This window comes from Curcuma longa, chromosome 11, assembly GCF_044706935.1.
Source record: "Curcuma longa cultivar G26 ecotype Majalengka, Jawa Barat chromosome 11, ITB_CL_G26_1.1, whole genome shotgun sequence".
NCBI lineage: Eukaryota > Viridiplantae > Streptophyta > Magnoliopsida > Zingiberales > Zingiberaceae > Curcuma > Curcuma longa.
The window spans coordinates 12,860,768-12,882,929 of NC_133871.1; the positions used below are offsets into that span (position 1 = coordinate 12,860,768).

Consider the following 22,162-nt stretch of genomic DNA (forward strand, 5'->3'; position numbering starts at 1 on the left):
GTTGAATTATCCTTTCTTTCTTTTCATGTTTAGAGAAATTGAAATTCTGATCCAAACTGCTTTTTCTCAATCTGTATATGATCTTGTTGGAGCAGTTTTGCAGTGAGTATTTAGGTTTGAATAATGTTTAGAACATCTTAAACAATGTCATGGTTTGCAATGGCACAGAGAACAGAAGCAGTCATTTCTGCTATATAATGCTATATCCAAATTCTAGATTATTTTTAATACATTAAAGAAAGCTTTCATCTTGTGATTATCATACCAGAACAAAATGCTTGATTTGCAAACATTTGAACCAAAATTATAACTGGTAGAATCTGATTCTAATGTATAAAATGGACACAGGAAATTGCTCGGACAAAAAAAGTGAAGGATATAATCTGAATCTAATATGAACAATGGAGGACACAGAAATCAATTTACAAAACGCCGAGGAAAATGTAACTTAATCCTCTTACAGTCTTAATTACATTATCAAATTTTTTTTATTACTGAGAATGTATAGAACGAATATAACTAAATAGAAGAATATAAAAACTACCATAAGATTATAACAGATTATAAGAGAATCATTGTGGTGCAGCGATTAGTTGCCTCATTGGAGTTAGTAGCCTTGCAAGTGGAAGAGGAACATGTGCTATCACCAAGGTCCCATTCTCCTTGTATTCCTTCATCATAAGAATGGATTATGTAACTTTTAGGAATTAAAATACAAGCAAACTCACTTGATAAGTATTGTTCAGAGGGAATTCATGAATCTAGAATAATTTACTGGCATGTCAACTATGGGTGCCAAATATTTCTTAACGTGGATATCAGTTCAACATCATTTATAAAAGAAAGCATGTTGTATACTTACAGTTCTCTCTACCAGTCCAACCTGATGTATCGAGTTAAGGAGCTCGCCTTTTTCGTAAGGAATCAAAGCTTCCACAGGAACCAATGAGTCCTATCAAAATAAATATAGAGTTCAGGGGGAAAGCAACTTGGAGTACACAATTCTCATAAAGATTATATGGAAGCAGAATGATACCTTCAGCTTTGCTTGAACCGCACTGCAGAATTGCTCCAACCCATCACCATTATACGCTGATATGCATACTGCACCTATTTTTTCTGCTTCTGATTTTAATCTGTCAGGACCACTGGCCTTGTCGATCTGTAATAAACATAAAACATCTCAGTGTAGCCTAGTTCCAAAGTACTCTTAGTTACAGAGCATTTCGCTGAATACCATCTATATATTCTCTATCAAAGTAGACATTATAAAAGGAAGAGGAATCATGCCCAACTAGGAAAAGCAAGAGCTAATACAATTACTGTGCCTGAGAACAAAATAATTGTCACAATAAATGAGAGATATAGCCATACCTTATTCCACACAATTAACTTTGGTATTGAGGTCACATCCAATTCCTGAAGTACTTTATTAACAGCATCAATCTGTTGATTAGCTAGGGGATGGCTGTAATTCATAACAACAGCATGATATTATCCACGATAAACTATTAGATAGAGTTCTCAAATGAAAAAACAGACAGAAACTACAATATAAGCTACAGTTGTACCTGATGTCCACTACATGCACTATAAGGGATGACTCAGATATTTCCTCTAGTGTTGCTCTAAATGCAGCTACCTGTGAGATAAAAGGAACTTTGGATTAAGGTTATTGATATGTTAAGTCGGAGGATCACGATCAACATGGAGAAGACATGTTAGTCCCAACTATTCAGGGGTCAATTATATGGATCTACCCCACCCCATTGAACTGTATGCAAAGTTATATTACTAATATGCGATAAAATTATACCTTCATCAGATAAAATAATAATAAATCAAATGGTTGTGCAATGTGAATGGAGGCATAGGATTGGTGGTTGTGCTCTGGATCAACTTCCTGAAGGTTTAGGTATTTTGCTAGATAGCCTTCTGCTCAAGTGTTCATAGGCAATTTCATGAATTAAACATCAGTAAATGATTTAACCCTTTGTTGTGCCATATCCCTCCTCATCAATTCAACATCATTCAACTCCTCACTGGCAGTTCAAACTATGTGAATTTTATGTTTCTAAGCCCTTTCATTTCCTAGCATGATTTTTTCTTTCAATGATAGTGAGACACTGCCTGTCCATCTGGTGCAAAGAGTTTAACACCGATTTTGGATCCAGCAAATCATTTTTTACAGTATAGGACAAAGCAGTTGATGCCCTGTATTACTACATAGCAATATTACTAATGTGATCCACACCACACCACCATTCCACAAAGATCTTTATTACAATCAAATTTCTTGAAACATATATTGCCTGCATCATATCTCTAGTATTAGCATTAACTAAGAATCATGTATCTCAGAATCCATATTTACAGAGAGGTCCAATGTTTGTTTTTATCCCAAGAGATGATGCTTCAGTATGATATTATATGTTTGCAACTGTGTCATTGCATAACTCGAAATTTTGAAGAAAATCATTTTTTAACAAGAAAGATTCACAAAGAGCATACCAACATAGTAGGCAGCTTCTGAATGAAACCCACTGTATCAGTCAAAAGGAACTCTTTTCCATTTCTCATCTGTTGAACATTTCAAACATGTATATTATTTTGGAATTGTCCCTGAACTAAAACAAAATGCCAGACAGTCAATCTTCCAGCTTCTATCAGAAGAAAGTTGCAAACAATGGAATATATCAATAATATTACAAATAAATGACATGAATTAAATTACCAAATAAGAATTTTAATCAACAACAAAAAAAATCTGCATAGTAGGTGAGAGTTAAGCCTTTAAATTTTTTATATTTCCAGATTAATTAGGGGTTAGTGGGTGAGGACTTAATGCGTGTAAACCACACTTGTGGAGAAGATGATAAAAGATGGTGTTATGGTGCAGATTATCGAGTGGATGCATGAGGTTTAAACTTCTGGGTTGTATTGTTTGGACTGGAAGAGAGGGATTTGGGAGTTGAGTAGTATGGGAGTAGTATGGGTGATGAGTAGTATGGTGGTTCAGTCTTGCAGGTGAGGCTGTAAGAGTTGCCAATCCATTGGTTCTATTCTGGAAGTTGAGTTAGGTTGAGGATAGCTTATATGTGGATAAAGTTAATTTGGTGTACCAATTCTCATAGAGAACTTTGATAATCCTTGTTTCTCTTTTACTTGCCTTGCTCATGATATCTTGTCAACTTCTAGTGGTTTTCCTTTTGTTAATAAATAATATTAGCTATTATACATGAGGATTGTTTATGCAGAATATATTTATTTTACTTGATTGTCTTATATGGTGATATTATTTCAAGGTAATTTTAATACGTAAAGTTGTAGAATAATTTAAATTATTCTTGATGTATAACAAGGTAATTTTTTATTGCTAAAAATGTTGGCACTCCTTTAAAATGGTGGTTGGCCAGATTCATTATCCTAGATAAGGGCATGGTGGACATAAAGCATAACATAGCTTATTAGTGGATGAAAAAACTGGTGGATTGATGAGTCACTTGTTGAGGATGAGTCATAAGGGTGTATCTGAACGGTATAGATTATAGAGATCATGCAGTGTCCTTGTTTAGTCATAATTTTTTCCTTGTATTTTATTCTTTACTTAAGATGCTTTAAGCAGTAAAATCACGTGACACATATTCTAAACAAATTGGAGCATCATCAGACTAAATGCCTAGTTTAAGGCAACTATTAAAGGCAGTACCTGCACCCTTCTGGTAGTTGGATCTAGTGTCGCAAAGAGCTGATCTTCAGCAAGGACATCAGCACCAGTCAGCCGATTCAAGAGCGTACTTTTGCCAGCATTTGTATAGCCAACCTAGATACTAACAATCTCAGTCTTTTGTCACCTAATAGTTACGATAAACAAATTATTCATCTGTCATTACCAGGGACACAACAGGAACAGGTACTGATAGACGACGATTACGATATTGCTTTCGATGTTGCCGTACAGATTCCAATTCTTTTCTCAATGCACTAATCTGCATCATATATGTTGTACAAATGAAATCAAGATTACAATTCTCAGTTTACAACCATTTAAGGCGCAACAAATTTTGATGCAGCCAATTAAAAAAAGTCAAGAACCAGAAAATTACATGTTAGAATCCAAAAAATTTAAACTGGTACTCATCAAACTAGTTTCTGAAGTCGCATTAGTAGATGTGAAAAAGAAAGTAAGTAAACTTGCATCAGCTCAGAGTTAGACGAGAAAACATTGGATTATCATACCAGTTTGAGCCTACAATTGAAGTAACTATCTGGCAATTCAAGAAGAAAAGTCGAAAATATTGTTACTGTGGCCATTGTCCAGAAAGGACAGACAGATTGATTACTGAAGATTCTTGAAGTCCTTGATTGAGCAATTGCACTAAATATTCTAGTATCTTTATGCTTCCAATTTATGTAGCTAGTTTGAATCACATGTTTAATACTCTGCAGCAAAGTAAAATGGAAGCAGCAACTTATTTAAAACTGACTTGTGTACGTAAGATACGCTTGTCCACTTCAATTTGTTTCTCTCCCATTCCCTTAACTATTCAAGGTGAGTCCACATTTTTGTTAACCTGGGAAGTTGGTACTCCATCTGTGCTAAAGAAACCTAGAAATACAAAAACAAATCCTATTAGTACAAAAACCAAAAGCCAATCGTATACATTTTGCTACTGAAGACAATATATGCCATGACTCCAAAAAGTTGAGCTTTGGAGGTATAGAGTTAGCATACAAGAAATTTGAAAAAGTAACAAGGGCATAAACTCAAAGAGCCATATTGTAACAAGAGAGCAGTGACGATTGCAGTATCAAAGAATATTTTTGTTTATATTTTTTCCTTTTATGCTTGATTGTAATTTCAGTAGATACCAAGATTCATTGCATGGTTTTTAGAATCTTCCAGACTTGAAACAGAAGTTAACAGTCGTTTGATTGAATATGTTGCTGCTTACATTAGTAAGACTCCTTGGACAACATATCTCATGGTCAACCTACATAGGACTGATATTTTTTCTAGACCACCATGAGATGAGCAACACACGATCTAATGTACAGGAATCAAACTGATTCAAAAATGACCAAATAAAGCTATCATTTCAACCTCCATGTAACCCAAATAAGTACAGGTAAGAGCCTGAGTACGTGCCTGCAAAGCTGCTTCATGAGTAGCAGCCCTTTGATTAAAGATATCAAGAATCAGAGCAGTTCGATCACATACACGAACATCCCCACCAAGTGCTTTCTCCAAGTTGCGGAGTTGTCTAGAAGCATAATGTCCATGATACCAAGACTAAAAGTTAGTAACATCTACAAATTCTTGATGAATCATAGCTATTATTGCCGATAGAATGGCACACAAGTTGCATCAAGAAGAGCTAGAAGGATACCCTATGGAACTTTTTATGTATCATGTATTCTTCATTATATTGCAACCTCTCATGCTTGTTAAATGCCAATGTATTAGAACGAAAAGTAAAAAAAAAAAACAGGAACACTGGAATGCTTATTTTGACCAATGTATTAGAGCAACATCCCAACCCAAATCTATTGATGGTAAGAATTAGCTACTAAGAGAAAATTAACTACAGAAAAGTTGGCAAAAATCAAAAGAGCAGTCCTTATTTTCAAAATCATTAAATGGGGCACCACATCACTTGTAATAGACCTATTATACCCCTTTTTATCCTGAGTTATTGAAAAGTGAACAATTTCAATGAAAATATTCAGTTTTACTAATTTGAAGCAAAAATCATTTTAGTTTCTCCTCTAACTCTTCTACATGAGAATATTTGTACATTAATTAACAAGGATATATCACAATTTACATATGAAATTTACAAACTAACAAAAATGAACAATTTCAATGAAAATGCTTAATTTTGCTAAATTGGCAAAAGTAAATAGCTTCAATGAAATTTTTTCAATTTTCAATAAATGGATAAAAGAAGGATATAATGGAGCTATTGGTGATGGAGCACCTCTTTCATAATAATCAAAGGGGGGCTCTTTTGATGAGTTTGAAAATAAAGGGCACCCTTTAATTCCTCAGTCCTCACCATAACTTTTTTGCCTTTTGCAACTATTTTAGGATTTCAATTTTTCAAACAGTAACTCACTATGCAAACTGACATAGAGAATGCATTGCTAGCTAGAAAAGCAATAAAATCAAATGAAACTTACCCTGCTGACAACTCATCATCAAATATTACAGTTTCAACATCAAGTGCGTGAATTGCACTCTTGATTTCAGCAACCTTTCCGGAGCCAATATAAGTCCTAGGATTGGGATTGGCAAGCCTAAAGAAAAACAATCAGAATACCCAACTAAAATCAAAGTTATCTTCAAATTACTCTAAAAACTACTGAAAATTTGGCACTCACATACCACATATCCTAAGAACAGAAACCATGAAAAGTCAGCATATCATGAGAGTACACACCACATTAGTGTAATATCAGAATAATGAAAAATAGAATATTATGTTGAGAATAGAAAAGGAGACAAATGTAACAGCTCTATAAAGATTCCAACAGAAAAAGAAATTCATTTAGCCTATCCACTAAATCATGTACTGTAGGGCACAAAGGGAACTTACTTTTGATAGGTAGAGCCAACAACCTTCAGTCCAGCAGTATCAGCTAATTGTGCAAGCTCTTTAAGTGACTCCTCGATGCTGAAAATGTTTGCTTCAGAACCTTTACATTCAACACCAACAAGGTAGGCTTTCTCTTGAAATACCTACAATCTTAAGATGATAATTTGTCAGATTTTTTAATTATAAAAACGAATTAATATCAGTTTATAATAGGTAAGAGATTTTTTCAAGGAAAGTGCAAAAAAAATGATAAAAGGAAAAGACCATAAGACAAAACAATGAACTGGAATGTCTCATCTTTGTCATGACTCATCTGCAACAAATCAGGATCCATGCAAGAATTAGAAATTGTTATGCATATTATAGAGGAACATCTATGTTCATTTGGACTATAAGTAATTAGTTTAGTATAATAGTCATATATAATTCTGTGAACATTTTAGCAAAAACATCGTTGTGTCAGTCAACTAGTCAAAGCAGAAGTAGAGAACTAAGATAATACAGTTAAGACTACTATAACGACATATACATAAATCGTGTATGTGGAACAACGTTGATGAGACATTTGTTTCTTACAAAAACTTTCATGGTCTTCATATTTCAGTTTTCATGCTCAATGGTAAAGAGAACCTACATATAAGTTTCCTAATAAGTATAGGGAAATCAGGTTGTATCCTTGGGATTGCTCGTACCAGGACTAGATTTTTTTCTCACCTCTGCTTAAGTTACATTAACCTAAAATTCTATGTTTCATCATTCTTTTGATCAATACAATTTAATCCACAACAAAAAAGAATGTCTCTGTCCTCCCAATTCTTTGATTCACAATTCCAATCCTCGAACCGATTCCAATAACCCAGTTTCAAGCACTAACCGAGAAGGAAAGAAGGGGATTGAGCACACACCTCCCTTCCGCTGCGCAGAGTGTACCTATCGTACTCTTCCTCATCCTCGTCGGCCTTTCTCCTGCTCCGCACGGTATCCTTGACAACCAAATCCAAACTGCCCTCGCTCGCCTCCCCCGCGACGCCATTGGCGACGAGCCCATCGCTAGCATCTTCTCGAAATCCCCCCTCTGGAGACGGATCGCCCTCAGAAACGCCAGCGTCCACTTCGTTGGCTTCCTTGAGGACTCCGATCGGGCGGGTCCGGCATCTCCAGTGCGTCGACGAGAGGCGAACGAAAAGCACGCGCCGCCGAAAGGGATAGTGGCTCTGGTGGTGAAGCGATCGGCGTGGGGATGAGGCGATCGATCGAGGTGGAGGCGGTAGCGGAGCGGTGAGGGACGATGCAGGAGCAGCAGGAGCTCATGCCGGGCAGGCCTCGACTCCTCTTCTTCCTGAAGAAGCGTGGAGGATAAGGCAGACGCTCAAAAGATATTAAAATGTGAGGGTAATTTCGTCCATTCACCATGAAAATATCTTTATTTTAACCTTTTTATTAAAAAAATGAATTACGAGGTTCGAATTGAATATTTCACGCCAAAGAATCTTGGAACGTTGAACAAATCCACCGCGTGCGCGGCGGCGAGGTCAAACACGCAGCCATACGCGTCGAGACCAAGCAACAAGCAGGCCAGAAAAGGAAAGGAAACTGGGAAGAAGGCTCACGGCGAGAGAGAACGAGCCAAGCTATTAATAAGCAGCGCCTCCGCCTCTCCCCACTCTCAGCACAACAGCCTCTGCCTCTCCGATTATCAGGGCGAGATCGCCGATGGCCAAGTACATGGAGATGTTGGATTTGGGCGTCCGGGTCGCTGCTCGGTTCCACTCGCACTGCCCCCAGACGGCCCGCTTGTACTACAAGCCGCCGCCTTCCGCCGACGCCGGCACCCCCGCTCAGCAGGCCAACGGGGCGCTCCCGGTTGTGGATGCTCCCCCTCGGTCGCCGGCAGCAGCTTGCCGTCGGAATATTGGCGTTGGTTTCAGTTTCGATCCGGCGGAAGTTTTTCCGGATGCTGTTTTCTGAGGGACGACGCGAGATCAAGCAAATCTTTTGATTAACAATTCTTTAGTTCATTGCCGTGCTTCATGGTTTTTGTTTTTCCTTTCGATTTCTGTCTCGATAAAAGTTTTGCCAGCTCAATTCAATACAATCATTGAAATGTTGTAGAATTTGATAGTTTTGGAATTAAAGATTTTATTAAAGCATTTGAAAGCATCTGTTCAATTATCAACGTCATGCCCAAAAATCCGACCTTTTTCTTCGAGACGCGATCGATATCTCTTTCTTCGTTCCCTCTGGTAAATGACCGATGAAACACTGCTAGAAGGGGATTAACGAAGCGAAGCAGATCAAAGGAGCATCTATCTTCTTTAAAGCTTCGATATCGCGGGCATTGATCATTCATGGAGGCCGGATCTCCTCCGCATGATCCATTCGATGAGTTATTCACGCAGATCCAGGGCCGCGACTCCAACGCTCACGGTTACGACGATGAAGACGAGTCGGCGGATGAAGGAGGCACCGCGTCGCAGAGAGAAAGGGGATCGTCCCAGCCACATCTCGGCTATTAGGCTTCTCGGATCGAATGGGCTTGTTTTCTAGAAACAGAAAAGCACACCTCATCTGTCGATCGCCCTGGTGAATAACTTCGATGAGGGTTTCAGGAAACTTCGATGATGCCGACTCAATGCTTGAATATGGTACAGATTTCCAGAAAAACAAACTGGTCGATGTAAGAAGAGGATCACGCATTCCATCGACAAGATGCAATATGGCCATGCAGAGCCCGCTCTGTTGGTGTGGCGAAAGCTATTCAAATCACTGGAATGAATAATAACTTGCAATTAAAAATACTTATTTTGATATTAGTCTGTGAGTTTCAGTTTATTTTATAGACTCATCTCGATCTAACTATTATATTGATATATATGATATCTTTTGATCGTTCGGGAACCTTCCAATCAACTAGATCTTTGCTGATATGGTTTTAGACTTTATTCGCTTCGACAATAATAACATCTCTAGATGACTCAGCTCTTTCTGATCACCTAGAGGCTGTTAGGTCGCCTGGAGGCAATTGACATGATCATTCTGATCCATTTTGACAACGGATTTGCATGACTCATTGATCGATTTTTGATTGCCTGGAGTGCTTTTGATCGTCTGGAATATGGTCAACCTTTGTCCTTTATTCATTGAGCTTGTCTTTTCCAATCGGTCGAATATGTAGTTGTCTAGACTTTGTCTTAGTTGTCTTGACCAATTTTTCTTTTAATTTCTTGTCCCTCGGATGCACTGAGCTTTTTTCGGTTCATCCTCATGCATCATTTTTACTTCACTCTATAACTTCTTGTATCTCGAATGCATCGGACTCGTCAGTTCATTTCCCGTATTATCCTTCTAGCTCATTTACGTCTTCTACCAAGACTTTGTCATCTCTGATACTCCTTAATCATTAATTGTTCTTATACACTTAAACACACATATTAAAATAAAATAATAGTCCCCGGAGCAATGGTGCCACGTTAGGACATTCAGGTTGTCATCCAGGTACCTGTGGTTCGATCTCCAACTACGATGTATTTGTAGAAATTTTCTTCCAAATGAGCACTGGCGGAGCCAGCCCGAGTAATTTATCCGGGCTGATCTCTATACTGTAGACTGTTCCGACGAGATTACCCGGGCTGGCTCCTTAGTTTTCTTTTTATATATATATATATATATTATGACTAAGAAAACTTGTTAGATGAAATGAATTTGAGATATTTAGAATTACCATTGGTTGTTTGTTGTCGTCCATCAAAACCGGGATTCAAAATTACTTAAGTCTAGTCGTCAACTGATATAAAAAAATTAATTAATTCAAAAATACAAATAAAATAAAAAAAAATAATTGAATATTAATTTTTTGAAAACATGACATAAAAATATATAATATTCAATACATTCAAAAATATGGAATAAAAATATTATTGAAGTTGTGATTGATTTTTTTAAAAATTAAACCCATTAATTATTATATTGTTATCAATATTTTTAATCAATTTCGATTCAATATAGATGATTATAGAATATCTTAAAAACTCTTCTTCCATCTTGTTGAAGGACTATTTTAACAGGTTTTATAATTAAAAATATTCGTTCCGTTATTGCTTTAGAGACGGAAAAAGTTAAAAAGATGAACATATCAAATAAATAAATATATTAAATTTAATATATAAGTAAATAATATAATTATAATATATTGTAGGTTTTTAAGTTAATTATTTCAATTAATATTCGACATAATTAAGAAATAATTAATAAATTTTGAAATATTTCATGACCAACAATATCAAATTTATAAGGATTCAATTGCATTTTTAAATAATACAAATCTTGTGTATCAAAATTAAGATGATACAATTTCTCAACAAGTTGATACATATCATTAACATTAAGAAACTTAAAGTTTTTTTAGATTCTAAAGCACAACCAAACTCAAAAAGTTTAATTGTCTTATCTTGAATTTATTATTAAGTTTTTCAATTTAAAAATTTATTACAGCAATAAATGCATCAAATCGATGCTCAACTGTAGTTGATCATTTTATTGACAAGAACTATTTATAACATATTTATAGGGAGCTTCTATATGAGTATTTCAATATCATATTTGACATCTAACTTTTGTCACGTAACTAAGTAGAATAATAAATTCTTCTTCTCTCGCGATATGAAGCTATTATGCTGTACACTATTATTATTATTTTAAAACTATGGCTTCAGATTCGAACCTTTGCCCATTTCTTCAATTTTACTGCATCGTAACCAACTCAGCTATATTTTGGAAGTCAAAAATTATAATGGGTAAACTTTTTATAGTGACCGACTCTACCACCGAAACAGTTCCATATCAGAAAACCCCCTAAGAGATTTTTTGGAGGTACGATATCATTATGTTGAAAAGAGCATACTTCCAAAACAGACCTCAACCAACATATACATGTTGCTAAGACTTAAATCGCACAGTACCTTAGTTAATAAATATATATTGCTAAGATGATTCAAATCTGAAATTTCAGATAATACATGTCTCCAAATTTACCACTTAAAATAAGACACTTCTACTATCCACTCTTATTGATCATAGTTGAAGTTATCATGTGTAGCACTTATAATCCTCCCTGTTATAATAATATTAAAAATAAAAATATTTTTAAAATAAAAATAAATTAAAACGGACAAATGTTATCTTGTTGATAAATAAAAAAATATCCTTTTGCTTTTTGTTTTTTTGTCCAAAAAAAAACACCAACGACGAGATGACGTGGTTCCTCTCTCCGCTACACTGCTGTCGGATAAAACTGGTTAGCGTGCGGACCACTGCTTCGCATCCGGCGGCCAACTGGTAGAAATAGCGACACGCGATCGATCTCTTCTTGGCGTTGTGTAGTTCGAGAACCCTCTCCAGCCTCCTCCCGTCCTCTGTCTTCTCCAAACCCTAGCTAGCTGCCATGGACAGATACCAGAAGGTGGAGAAGCCGCGCCGCCAGCCGGCCGCCATCAACGAGAACGAGGTCCGAATCACCACTCAGGGCCTCGTCCGCAACTATGTCAGCTACGCGACGAGCCTCCTCCAGGTGCGGATCCCCCTTCGCCCGCTGCTGATTTATTGTCGTTTGACTATTCGGTTAGGGGAGCATACGGATGTTTCGCTTCTGTAAGCCTCGTGCATCTCCATCTTTCATGTATAGCATCTATTGTGGATGCCATTGACAGATCCCATGAATAGGAAGCTAAGAGCGTTTGTTAAACTTCTACTGTCACTGAAGGAAGCTAAAACCTTTAACATTTAGGAATTGATAGTTAATATTTCATAGTATTGCCTAATTGATAGGCAGTTTGGAGTTTGTGCTTGTTATGGTATGCACGGAAGGAGTTCAAGTCTTGTCTAATTGTAGGGTAATGCGCTGTGGGTTAGGGTACATATTATTCATTGAGTCTTATGTCTAGAGGATAATATTCTTTAAATTTTTTCAGATCGTCCATTCTAGTTCCCATGAATCTAATTTGACCCTGTGCACAAGTGCAATCGTTTCTATAGTAGTCACTGCTAACATCTATATCCTCCAAGTGTTTCTGAATTTTCTGTAATCAGGAGAAGCTTGTTTCTATGGTTATTTCAGTTTTCAGTTTCTTTTATTTTGCAGCTTAAAATCTGATTTGGATGTCATTAACATGTGCAAATTGGTTCAGCTAATTTGGGATATATTCCTTCCAAAATGGACAATTTTTCTGGATAAGTTTGCTAGCATTAACTCTCAGGCACACTGATGTGACTTGCTTTTCCCCTTCAGCTTTAACTTGTATATAGATACCTATTTCCCATTGATCTGTCCATCGCATGTATTATTTTTACAGATATTGGCTTGTTTGTTGACATGTTTAGTAACGCGCCTAGTATATTAACCATAATGCTACACTTTTTAAGTTGGAGAGTGGTAGATGCATCTGGCTTATCTAGGAGCACTTCACAAAATTTCTGGCTTCTTGCACACGAATCTTATGCTTTACAGTTTGAATATGAAAATTTATACCTGTTGATCAATTCTTGATAATGAATTACATTTAACAAATACCTTTGATGGTTTGCATTGTTCCTACCACTTCAATACGAGTTCATTTCTGGTTTGAACTCCTGCCTTTGAGAAAGGATTGCTAGGGAATGTAGCTGAATTTATTGTGTTTTTTATTTTTCATTTTTTTTTCAATAAAGATATTTCACTCATGTTTGTTGATAGCTGTAATATCATGAGATGATTTTTGTTTCCTGGTTACTACGCAGACAAATGTTACAGATTTGGTTGTACAATGGAAGTTTGCCATTGAAAACTATTTCTTTGCTTTAATATGATGCATGAAGTGAACAAGGATTTGTTGTTCATGTGAATCCTCTATAACTCTATTTGAGTCTGATAGTGAAACTGCTTAGTTACTTCTCCTAAAGATAAACAAGGGATTTTTTTTTCATTGTCTATTGAAGGAAACTACTCTACCTAGTGGGATAAGACTTGGTTGTTGTTGTTGTATTGTCTGTTGAAGGAATGGTCATAAGAATTATCCACTTGTTGAATAAAAATTTGAACTTTAATGCAATATTATTACTTTATTTCTGATTGTTATTCCAACTGAAAAGTGCACGCTTACTATCTCTTGTGCCTATCATACATTAAAGAAGTTAATTTCTCTTGCTTGATTATGATCATCATGTGATACAGGAAAAGAATGTTAGAGAGATTGTCTTAAAGGCTATGGGACAGGCAATCAGCAAAGCAGTGGCAATTGCTGAGATTATTAAGGTTGCTTTTTACTATTTTTTCCTTTTTTTTAAAAAATGTGATATCAGTCTTCATCGCCATTTTTTTTTTTGGAATGCAGAAGAGGGTTCCTGGCCTGTATCAAGACACTGCAATCAGTTCAGTCAGTATCACTGATGTATGGGAACCTATTGAAGAGGGTCTTGAACCGTTGAGTCTCTAACTGTTTTTAGTTTTCATGCATAATCAATGTTAATGTAGTGTCTCATTAACTTATAACTATTTCGTGCAGTCTGGAGATGACACGCCATGTTTCAATGATTTCAATATCCTTGTCAACTAAAGAGCTAGACACAAATTCCCCTGGGTAATGCTTTTCTATATCATCTACTGCCTTCTATATGTACTCAGGAAGGTGCTTTGCTTTAATCATGGATTGGCTTGCCTTTTTTTTTTTTTTTTTGTAGGTACCAGAGTCCCTCATATATGGAGCCACCAAAGTATCAACAAAGATACCAACAGTCACGACAGTCTCAACATTACCAACAGCATCAGCCAAATCAGTCACTGGTTCAATTTCATGAAGGTATGCATGTTGATCATATTTTATCTATGATTGGATACATTTTATTGATTATTTTCAAATGCTTGGTAAAGATTCCTATGGACGAGGTCGTGGTAGAACTAGAGGTAGTGGTAGAGCAGGAGGAAGAGGAAGAGGAAGAGGTTGGGGAAGGGGATATGACAGATATGCTGGATATGACTACAATCAACGTGGATATGACAACTATGAAAATGGATATGACTATCAAGGTGGATATGGTGAATATGGTCATGATCAAGGTAGTTTAATTCAACATGACACACCAAAACCAACTGTGTTTGCCTTCTCAAATTTAGCTGACAAATCTTGTGAATATTAGAAAATGGTGGATGGAACTCTAACTGGGGTCGAGGCAATGGGCGTGGTAGATCTGGTTGGAATTACCGTGGTAAGATCATCTATCCATCTGTCATTTTATGAAGTTGTTTTATGCAATACTTGCCAGCACAATCCTACTAGTTTTTGTCATCTGTTGATAAGACCCACTATAACTGGCAATAGTATATTTTTGCTAGAGTATATGTTATGAGAGTCACTTTTCACAAATTTTAAGCTTTAGAGTTAAAATTGACCAATCGTAACCACCAATTCTGTTTCAAGAATATGGATGGATATAAATCTGCTTTGCCTTTTATACTTCCTCTAAGAGGCTTTTGTGTCTCACAGCCCATAATGTGCAATTGCCTTAAGCTCAATCCATTTCTCTGTCTTCCACAAAGCTGATTGTTGCACATATATTTAGGCGCATAGATGGCTGGTGAATTTTGTGTTTTCCAAATTGGTATGTGTTAATTGAAGAGGCTAGAAATATGGTTTTTCCAATATCTGGTTCTTTTGTCCATTTTCTTGTCTTGTCCAATAACTGAAGAGGGTAGAAATATGGTTTTACCAATATATGGTTCTTGTCTTGTCCATTTTCACCTTTATTATATTCTTCACCAGTGTATGTGACAATGTTAAGATGCACATACTTGTTGAGTCTGTAATTATGAGTCTGATATCAAGTGTTTTGAGCAAGGTTTATAATCTCGTTACCATCATCATGTGTCAATATAGGCTCATGCCGTGTACATTACAATAACGCCTAACACACAATACAGGTTGCAACAGAATGAAATTCTTATAGATTAAACCAGTCTCAAGTGTTATGCCTGAGGGACAATCACAGTAGAGGTTCCAATTGCATTTCAGCTCGACTTTGCTGAAAGCATTGACAACCCCTCGTTCTCAACGTTGAACTGGCTGTGATTCTGTGAAGAAGAAATTTAGGGAAGGGCTTAACAATATTTGGAATGATAATGTCAAATTGAGGAACAGTAGCCACAGAATCTTATTAGGAATTTTATTATTCCTCCATGAATAGTCCTTGTACTCCTATCCTCTATGTCTGAATGTTGGATTATCAACAGGGAAGAGTGATCTTCATGATCTAGGATCATCTTCCAAAAGGATTCTCAAGCCAAGTGATTGTTGTCGGACTATTGTCCTAATATCAAAAAGTTCCTGACCCATTCCACTAGTCTTTTAATATCACGATATCTCAAGAACTTTTTTTTTGTTCAAGATTATCAGTCTTTAGTCAGCTAGTCGTTCTATTTTTTAGAGTACAACTAGCTATCTTTTTAGATATGTATTCTTACGGACACAATGCTAAAACTTGTGCTTATTTGGCAAATTTATACGCTTTGTTTTGTATTGTTCAAAAAACTCAGGCAGAGAATACAGTGTGAGAGGGAGTGGAAGGGCCGGCGGTGGAGGTTATGGTCGCGCACGAGGAAGGATAGGCAGCCGTGGAAGAGGAAACCAGTACTAATATTCCGAAGAGCTGTGGAATGTGGTTGTACAATAGCAAGCTTTAATGGTAAAAAAGAGTGGAATGGGTGTTTTCTCATGTATTTGTCTATGCTGGTGCCTACGCGAATCAGATTATGGTTCCCCACATGATTGTCGAGTTACACAGAGCGATAGTCTGCTCCTTCTCGTTGTTCATATACTTCAACCGATTGGTATTGTTGTATATGAAAATTCTAAATATGTAAAGATGAGTGAGTTCTGCTTCCCAGTCTTATAATTTGATCAAACACTTGCGTTGAATTGTGGAACTGGTACTGAATCTTTGAGTTTAAGCTTGGGAATTCACCAAACCGATAGGTGTTTTTGTCATGATTCTAGCACAAAACTGAGGTTCAAGATTCGTCTTCTCTTTTATAAACAATTTAAAGCCAATAAAAATTAAAATAAACAAAGATATAACAGAATCTAATTATTTTTTTATATTTGTAAACATTATCGATATTAATTTGAATTTGTAACAAGACAATTTAAGCAAATTAATGCTACCGAGTCAGATTGAACACACGGTTCTATGTGGTAATCCGGTCTAAATCGAGTTCCGGTTCAATTCAATTGCGGTGAATCGAGTCAAATTGCTCACCGCCTCCTCAACCTCTTCCCAAGCTCATTCACCCAAAATACTAATTAACTCGCTTCCTCTCCGACGTTCTTCCGAGATCTCGATCCTTCTCCTTCCCGTTCGCATCGTCTCGATCTATACCCTTCTTTCTTTAATTCATCTCTCAATCCTGTTTGTTTGTTCGATCGCTTCTCCGTTGCTCGATGGCTGAATTCCCGGCGTAGGGGTCTCGGGAATGGGTCGCAACGCCAGGTTTGAATCCTCGCCTCCGCCTCAGATCCGCTTCTGATCCGAGAAGATCCCGGGTTGTTTGCGCCGATACTATGGCGGGCGCCGTCTCGGCGCTGTTCCTCCTCGACATCAAGGGCCGCGTCCTCATCTGGCGGGACTACCGCGGGGACGTCTCTGCAGTACAGGCCGAGCGCTTCTTCACCAAGCTCATCGAGAAGGAGGTGATTCACTTCTTCCGTAGGCTATTGCCCCTCCCTCCGTCTAGACTCGTTGCCAAACACCAGATTTGTCTTGTCCTGTTCATTTTTGGGCGCATAGGTGGAATCTTGAGCTCCTACTTTTTGGCGACAGGTGGATCCGGAGTCACACTCACCGGTGGCGATCGATGACGGGATCAGTTATATGTTCATCCAACACAATAATGTCTTCCTAATGACTGCTGCGAGGCAGAATTGCAATGCTGCCAGTATCCTTCTTTTCCTGCATCGCGTCGTTGATGTGAGCATTCCTTTGCGCTGATATTATTTTTTGCTCCAGGAATGAATTTTGTTATTTAGTTTCCTTATAGTGCTTCTCGATCTAGGTATTTAAACACTATTTCGAGGAGTTGGAGGAAGAGTCCTTGAGAGATAATTTTGTCGTTGTGGTGAGTGGAAAATTTACAAACTAACTTCTGCTTCATGGTCTCTGGCGTACCTACAGAATCTAATTCAGATCAAATCTTGGTTTTTTATGTACTTGCTCTTTAGTTTCATATTCTACGGTCTTGAAATTGAACTAATGGCTAATATGGACAGTACGAATTACTTGATGAGATGATGGACTTTGGGTACCCTCAATACACAGAAGCTAAGATTCTTAGTGAGTTCATTAAGACAGATGCATATAGGATGGAAGTCGCACAGAGACCTCCAATGGCTGTCACAAATGCAGTGTCATGGCGTAGTGAAGGGATACGGTATAAGAAAAATGAAGTAGGTTAAGTCTTCAGTCATTGCAGATTCTGCCAATCACTAATTATCTAATTATCCTCATGGAAAGCTATGGTGACATTCTTTATCTTACAGGTGTTCTTGGATGTGATTGAAAGTGTTAATATACTTGTTAACAGCAATGGACAGATTATCCGTTCTGATGTTGTTGGGGCATTGAAAATGAGAACATACTTGAGGTGAGTTTCTTTGTCATTTTTTCTTTTTTCATTTCATTTAGATTATGCTCTATGGATTCTTCAGTTATTTTGAGATCTCCTTAGTCATCCTTAAGCTTATCCTCACTTTTATTTGTTTAATGTTTTTTCTTTACTATTTATAGATATGAATCTTATGCTATTGTTTTTGGTTTGTCATTTTAAAACAAACCTTCTAAGAACAAAAACCATGATGATACTTGTTATGTTTAACAGTGCAATGCACTGTCATTCACTAACCTTTATTCAGTGAGCTCTGCTTATATATAATCTCTTAGGTTTGACCTAAGCAGAAAAGTCTTCTATATTGGTTTCTATTGAACCTTTTCTTCTTTTTCCTAAATAAAGTTGCAATGAGTTACTCATCTGAGTGCTATTTTTTATGTGCTTATGAAAATTAGAAATTGTAATGGCATAGTTATTTTAGGATAGTAGACGCTTCTAGGTCCCAATTCTTGGATTGTGTGAGGCATTAGGTGCTTGTTGGGAAGTACTCTGTATTAGTCCCAAATATCCATACGAAAATATAATTAATAAACCAAAGTTCACCATCACTAGATATGAAGAATTACAACAACAGCGTTATTAATTGACTTCTATTAATTGACTTTTACTAAACAATTTTGTTATTCTGGCATGATCAATGACCAACCTGTGTTGCTGGCTTTAGGGGGATGTAATTACTTGACACTATCAAAGATAATTTATAAGTTGAAAAATATTAGTGATTATTATAATTGCTAATAAAAAAAAGTTACCTCTCAGGACAGCTCCTCTCTTTGGAGTTGATTACTACCATTTGACAAACTGTGAGGCGTGTAGATTAGTTGTTGGTGAAAGGCTAATACATTGATGTTGTTTAGTCCGAGATGTGTTAATTCTCCATCAGTTTCGATCAGGTTATGCTAGAATCAGTTGTACTGTGCATCTCTCAGTAGGGAGTCATAAGCCCTATGCTCAGTTCTGTGTTGGGATCCAACTGAGTTTCATCTTAAGCATGTTATAATGTGCAATTTCTAAAATGATAGTAGATAAATCATAGGTGGTTCTACTTACATCTGGCATATGTCAAACTTGTGTCGCATGAAATGAAACACTAATTCAGTTGCATGGGTCATCAGATATTTAAATTTACTTCTAGTGAACACTTGCAGAGGTATCAACTATTGAAGACACCAAGGGTGTCTGTGCAAAATTACCATTAGCCATAGTTTTGAGTCTGCTGGGAGGATTGGCTAAGTTGATTTTGAATAGGTTAAGGACAATATGTTAACTTGAGATATTTGACATTGAAAGTTGTTCATCTACAAACTCACGAATTAGGAAAGAATGATAAAATACAATTATGTTGGCAGGATATTGACCTAGATAGGCCTAGAATGTACTAATCCATTTGACAGATTGATACATTGAGGTGATCTCTCAGCAAATCCAGATCCTTTGTACTGCCAAATGTTGTAATAAAAATATAAAAAATAAGTTGAAGAGCTTAGATTAATACTTCATTACTACCATCTAAATTACTAGGTCGTGTCTTGCCATTATGGTGGAGGAAGGTTCTTCTCTTCGTCTTCATGTGTTGCATGATGAAGAATGCATGGAACAGGAATCTTTTTACTTAACAGAAAGAGCAGTCACTTATTATAGATATCAAGCATATATATTTCTTTAGAGGTATGTTATATAAGATCTAATGTATATAAAAAAATAACCTTATGTTATTATTATGTATGAGTGGCAAAACATCTTGCAAATTGTTTATAATTTATGCAATATATCTGTTAAAATGTGTCAGAGAGATTGTTCTAAGTTTGAGACTTATCCTAATATGTGAATAAAGTACTAGGTAAAATATTAAACAAAACAATAGTGGATTAAAAATACACCAAAAGATATGTATTTAATCACACCAGTTAGTATGAAAAATGCTGCACATTTACAAATTACATGATCATGAATGTTATATCATTTAATTTCAGCATATTAATTGTAATTTGTAGCTCCCCGTGATATACTATGATCACAAGCATTCAAAGGAAACAATATATAAAATCATTTGATAAATTTTGCTGCATCTATGTTTCTGGACAATATAAAAGTAGTTCATGTGGTGAGTGAAACATAGAATATCATGTGACTATATATCTTTGAGAAATTGGACTCCAAATAACAGATCATGCCCATTTTATGCAGTGGAATGCCTGAATGTAAACTTGGGCTCAATGATCGGGTACTTTTGGAAGCTCAAGGACGGACAACTAAAGGAAAAGCTATCGATTTAGATGATATAAAGTTTCATCAGTAAGCTGGCCTTGTCATCCTCTTCTACTCTCTTTCTTCACCCTCTTTTTTCTTTTTCTGAGGGGACCTTTTGACTCTTTGGCTGCGTGTCAAGGTAATATTTGTTGATTACTGACACTATCATTTAAGGTGTGTCCGATTGGCGCGGTTTGAGAATGACAGGACAATATCATTCATACCACCAGACGGGTCTTTTGACCTAATGACATACAGACTTAGCACTCAGGTCCACATTTTTGTTTTGTTGCACGAAGCTAAATTCTGAATGTTTACACATTTATGCCTTCTTCGCGGGATTTTATTTACCTTGTGTACTTGTCATTACTATCATTCAGGTAAAGCCTCCAATCTGGGTGGAAGCTCAAGTCGAGAAGCACTCAAGAAGTCGCATAGAGATAACAGTTAAGGCAAGAAGTCAATTCAAGGAAAGAAGGTACTAGCCCACTTCCCTTTTGAATTGTCATGGACCAAGACACCTATTTCAAGAGCGTTTACCATCATTTCCTTACCATATTAGCACTGCAACAAGTGTGGAAATTGAGCTGCCTGTACCTTCAGATGCCACCAATCCTAACATCCGAACATCCATGGGTTCTGCTTCTTATGCTCCTGAGAATGATGCACTGGTCTGGAAAATAAAATCTTTTCCTGGAGGCAAGGTTTGAGGCAATTATTTTTTGGATAGGTCAAATGATCGCTCTAATTTTTGTGAAGTTCATAATACACCTATTGACATTTGTGACTCTTCTCGACACTTAGGAGTACATGTGTAGGGCAGAATTCAGCCTTCCCAGTATAACCGCTGAAGATGCAACTGCAGAGAAAAAGGCTCCCATACGCGTGAAGTTTGAGATCCCTTATTTCACAATCTCCGGGATTCAGGTATTTCTCTACTTAACAACTTTTTTCTGGGCTATATAATCATCTAGTTAATGGGTCATTCCATCATGCATCAATTGCTCAGGTTCGATATCTGAAAATTATCGAAAAGAGTGGATACCAAGCCCTTCCCTGGGTGAGATACATCACGATGGCGGGTGAATACGAACTGAGACTCATCTAAAGACACTTGTATGCTGTTTGGCTCTTGAGAACAATATCAAAGACACGAAGATTTCAAGATTCTATTGCTTGGACTCTCATGAACTCTATAGATTTATCAATCAATTGTTCCATGTGTGCAATGCGATGCTCAATCAGCAATTTTTGCTTCTGTTGCACTTATTTCTAGCATATCCACTCAAAATCGTTAGTGTTTTTTTTCCCTTCTCCAAAATCGATCACTGTGCATTTTTTTTTCTTCAGAGTATTTATTGATAGCTTGAGAACACTTGCTGCTTATTCTTTACTGAACATGTGTAATGTGACAAAAAAAAATGCTGATGGAGATGATTATCTCTTGCCGAATTTGCAGTGGATCATCTCATCCTACATTAAAACTACTCTGTTCTTGTCTGAATCTTACCCAATTACGATGGCAAAGGCTGTCACATTTCCATTTCCACAAAATCAGGAGAGATGAAACCTAATATTTAGAATTACAAGATTGTACATCAAACGAACAAATAGATCTGGAAGAAGA

At 36.7% G+C, this 22,162-nt stretch overlaps 4 protein-coding genes across 5 annotated transcripts; 3 read left to right on the plus strand and 1 right to left on the minus strand.

Annotated features, from left to right (window-relative positions):
- Nucleotides 1-352: 352 nt before the first annotated feature.
- On the minus strand, nucleotides 353-7,919 carry LOC141841263 (uncharacterized). Its single transcript, XM_074729411.1, is given in 15 exon segments — nucleotides 353-671; nucleotides 863-952; nucleotides 1,037-1,162; nucleotides 1,375-1,468; nucleotides 1,572-1,642; nucleotides 2,512-2,580; nucleotides 3,710-3,823; nucleotides 3,894-3,989; nucleotides 4,488-4,546; nucleotides 4,549-4,609; nucleotides 5,150-5,264; nucleotides 6,184-6,300; nucleotides 6,600-6,742; nucleotides 7,505-7,853; nucleotides 7,855-7,919. Coding segments are annotated over 15 exon segments (1,659 nt in total). The 5' UTR covers nucleotides 7,911-7,919; the 3' UTR covers nucleotides 353-572.
- A 333-nt stretch (nucleotides 7,920-8,252) lies between these two features.
- LOC141841276 (uncharacterized) lies at nucleotides 8,253-8,756 on the plus strand. Its single transcript, XM_074729424.1, has one exon. It carries the CDS (start codon nucleotides 8,313-8,315, stop codon nucleotides 8,565-8,567), a length of 255 nt encoding a protein of 84 aa, XP_074585525.1. The 5' UTR covers nucleotides 8,253-8,312; the 3' UTR covers nucleotides 8,568-8,756.
- Nucleotides 8,757-11,879: 3,123 nt separating this feature from the next.
- On the plus strand, nucleotides 11,880-16,540 carry LOC141841272 (uncharacterized). The gene is made up of 8 exons (XM_074729419.1): nucleotides 11,880-12,165; nucleotides 13,804-13,884; nucleotides 13,964-14,052; nucleotides 14,135-14,209; nucleotides 14,310-14,428; nucleotides 14,500-14,685; nucleotides 14,766-14,834; nucleotides 16,159-16,540. Exons 1-8 carry the CDS (start codon nucleotides 12,040-12,042, stop codon nucleotides 16,257-16,259), a joined length of 846 nt encoding a protein of 281 aa, XP_074585520.1. The 5' UTR covers nucleotides 11,880-12,039; the 3' UTR covers nucleotides 16,260-16,540.
- A 396-nt stretch (nucleotides 16,541-16,936) lies between these two features.
- LOC141841267 (AP-1 complex subunit mu-2-like) lies at nucleotides 16,937-21,837 on the plus strand. Of its 2 annotated transcripts, none has more exons than XR_012602791.1 (11): nucleotides 16,937-17,311; nucleotides 17,442-17,588; nucleotides 17,674-17,736; nucleotides 17,888-18,064; nucleotides 18,158-18,261; nucleotides 20,473-20,580; nucleotides 20,710-20,806; nucleotides 20,916-21,013; nucleotides 21,098-21,234; nucleotides 21,340-21,462; nucleotides 21,545-21,837. XR_012602791.1 is itself a non-coding variant. In XM_074729415.1 (11 exons), exons 1-11 carry the CDS (start codon nucleotides 17,183-17,185, stop codon nucleotides 21,641-21,643), a joined length of 1,287 nt encoding a protein of 428 aa, XP_074585516.1. In that variant the 5' UTR covers nucleotides 16,937-17,182; the 3' UTR covers nucleotides 21,644-21,837. The 2 variants fall into 2 exon arrangements, 1 of the variants encoding a protein (XP_074585516.1); XM_074729415.1 differs by having other exon boundaries at nucleotides 21,098-21,239.
- Nucleotides 21,838-22,162: the final 325 nt, after the last annotated feature.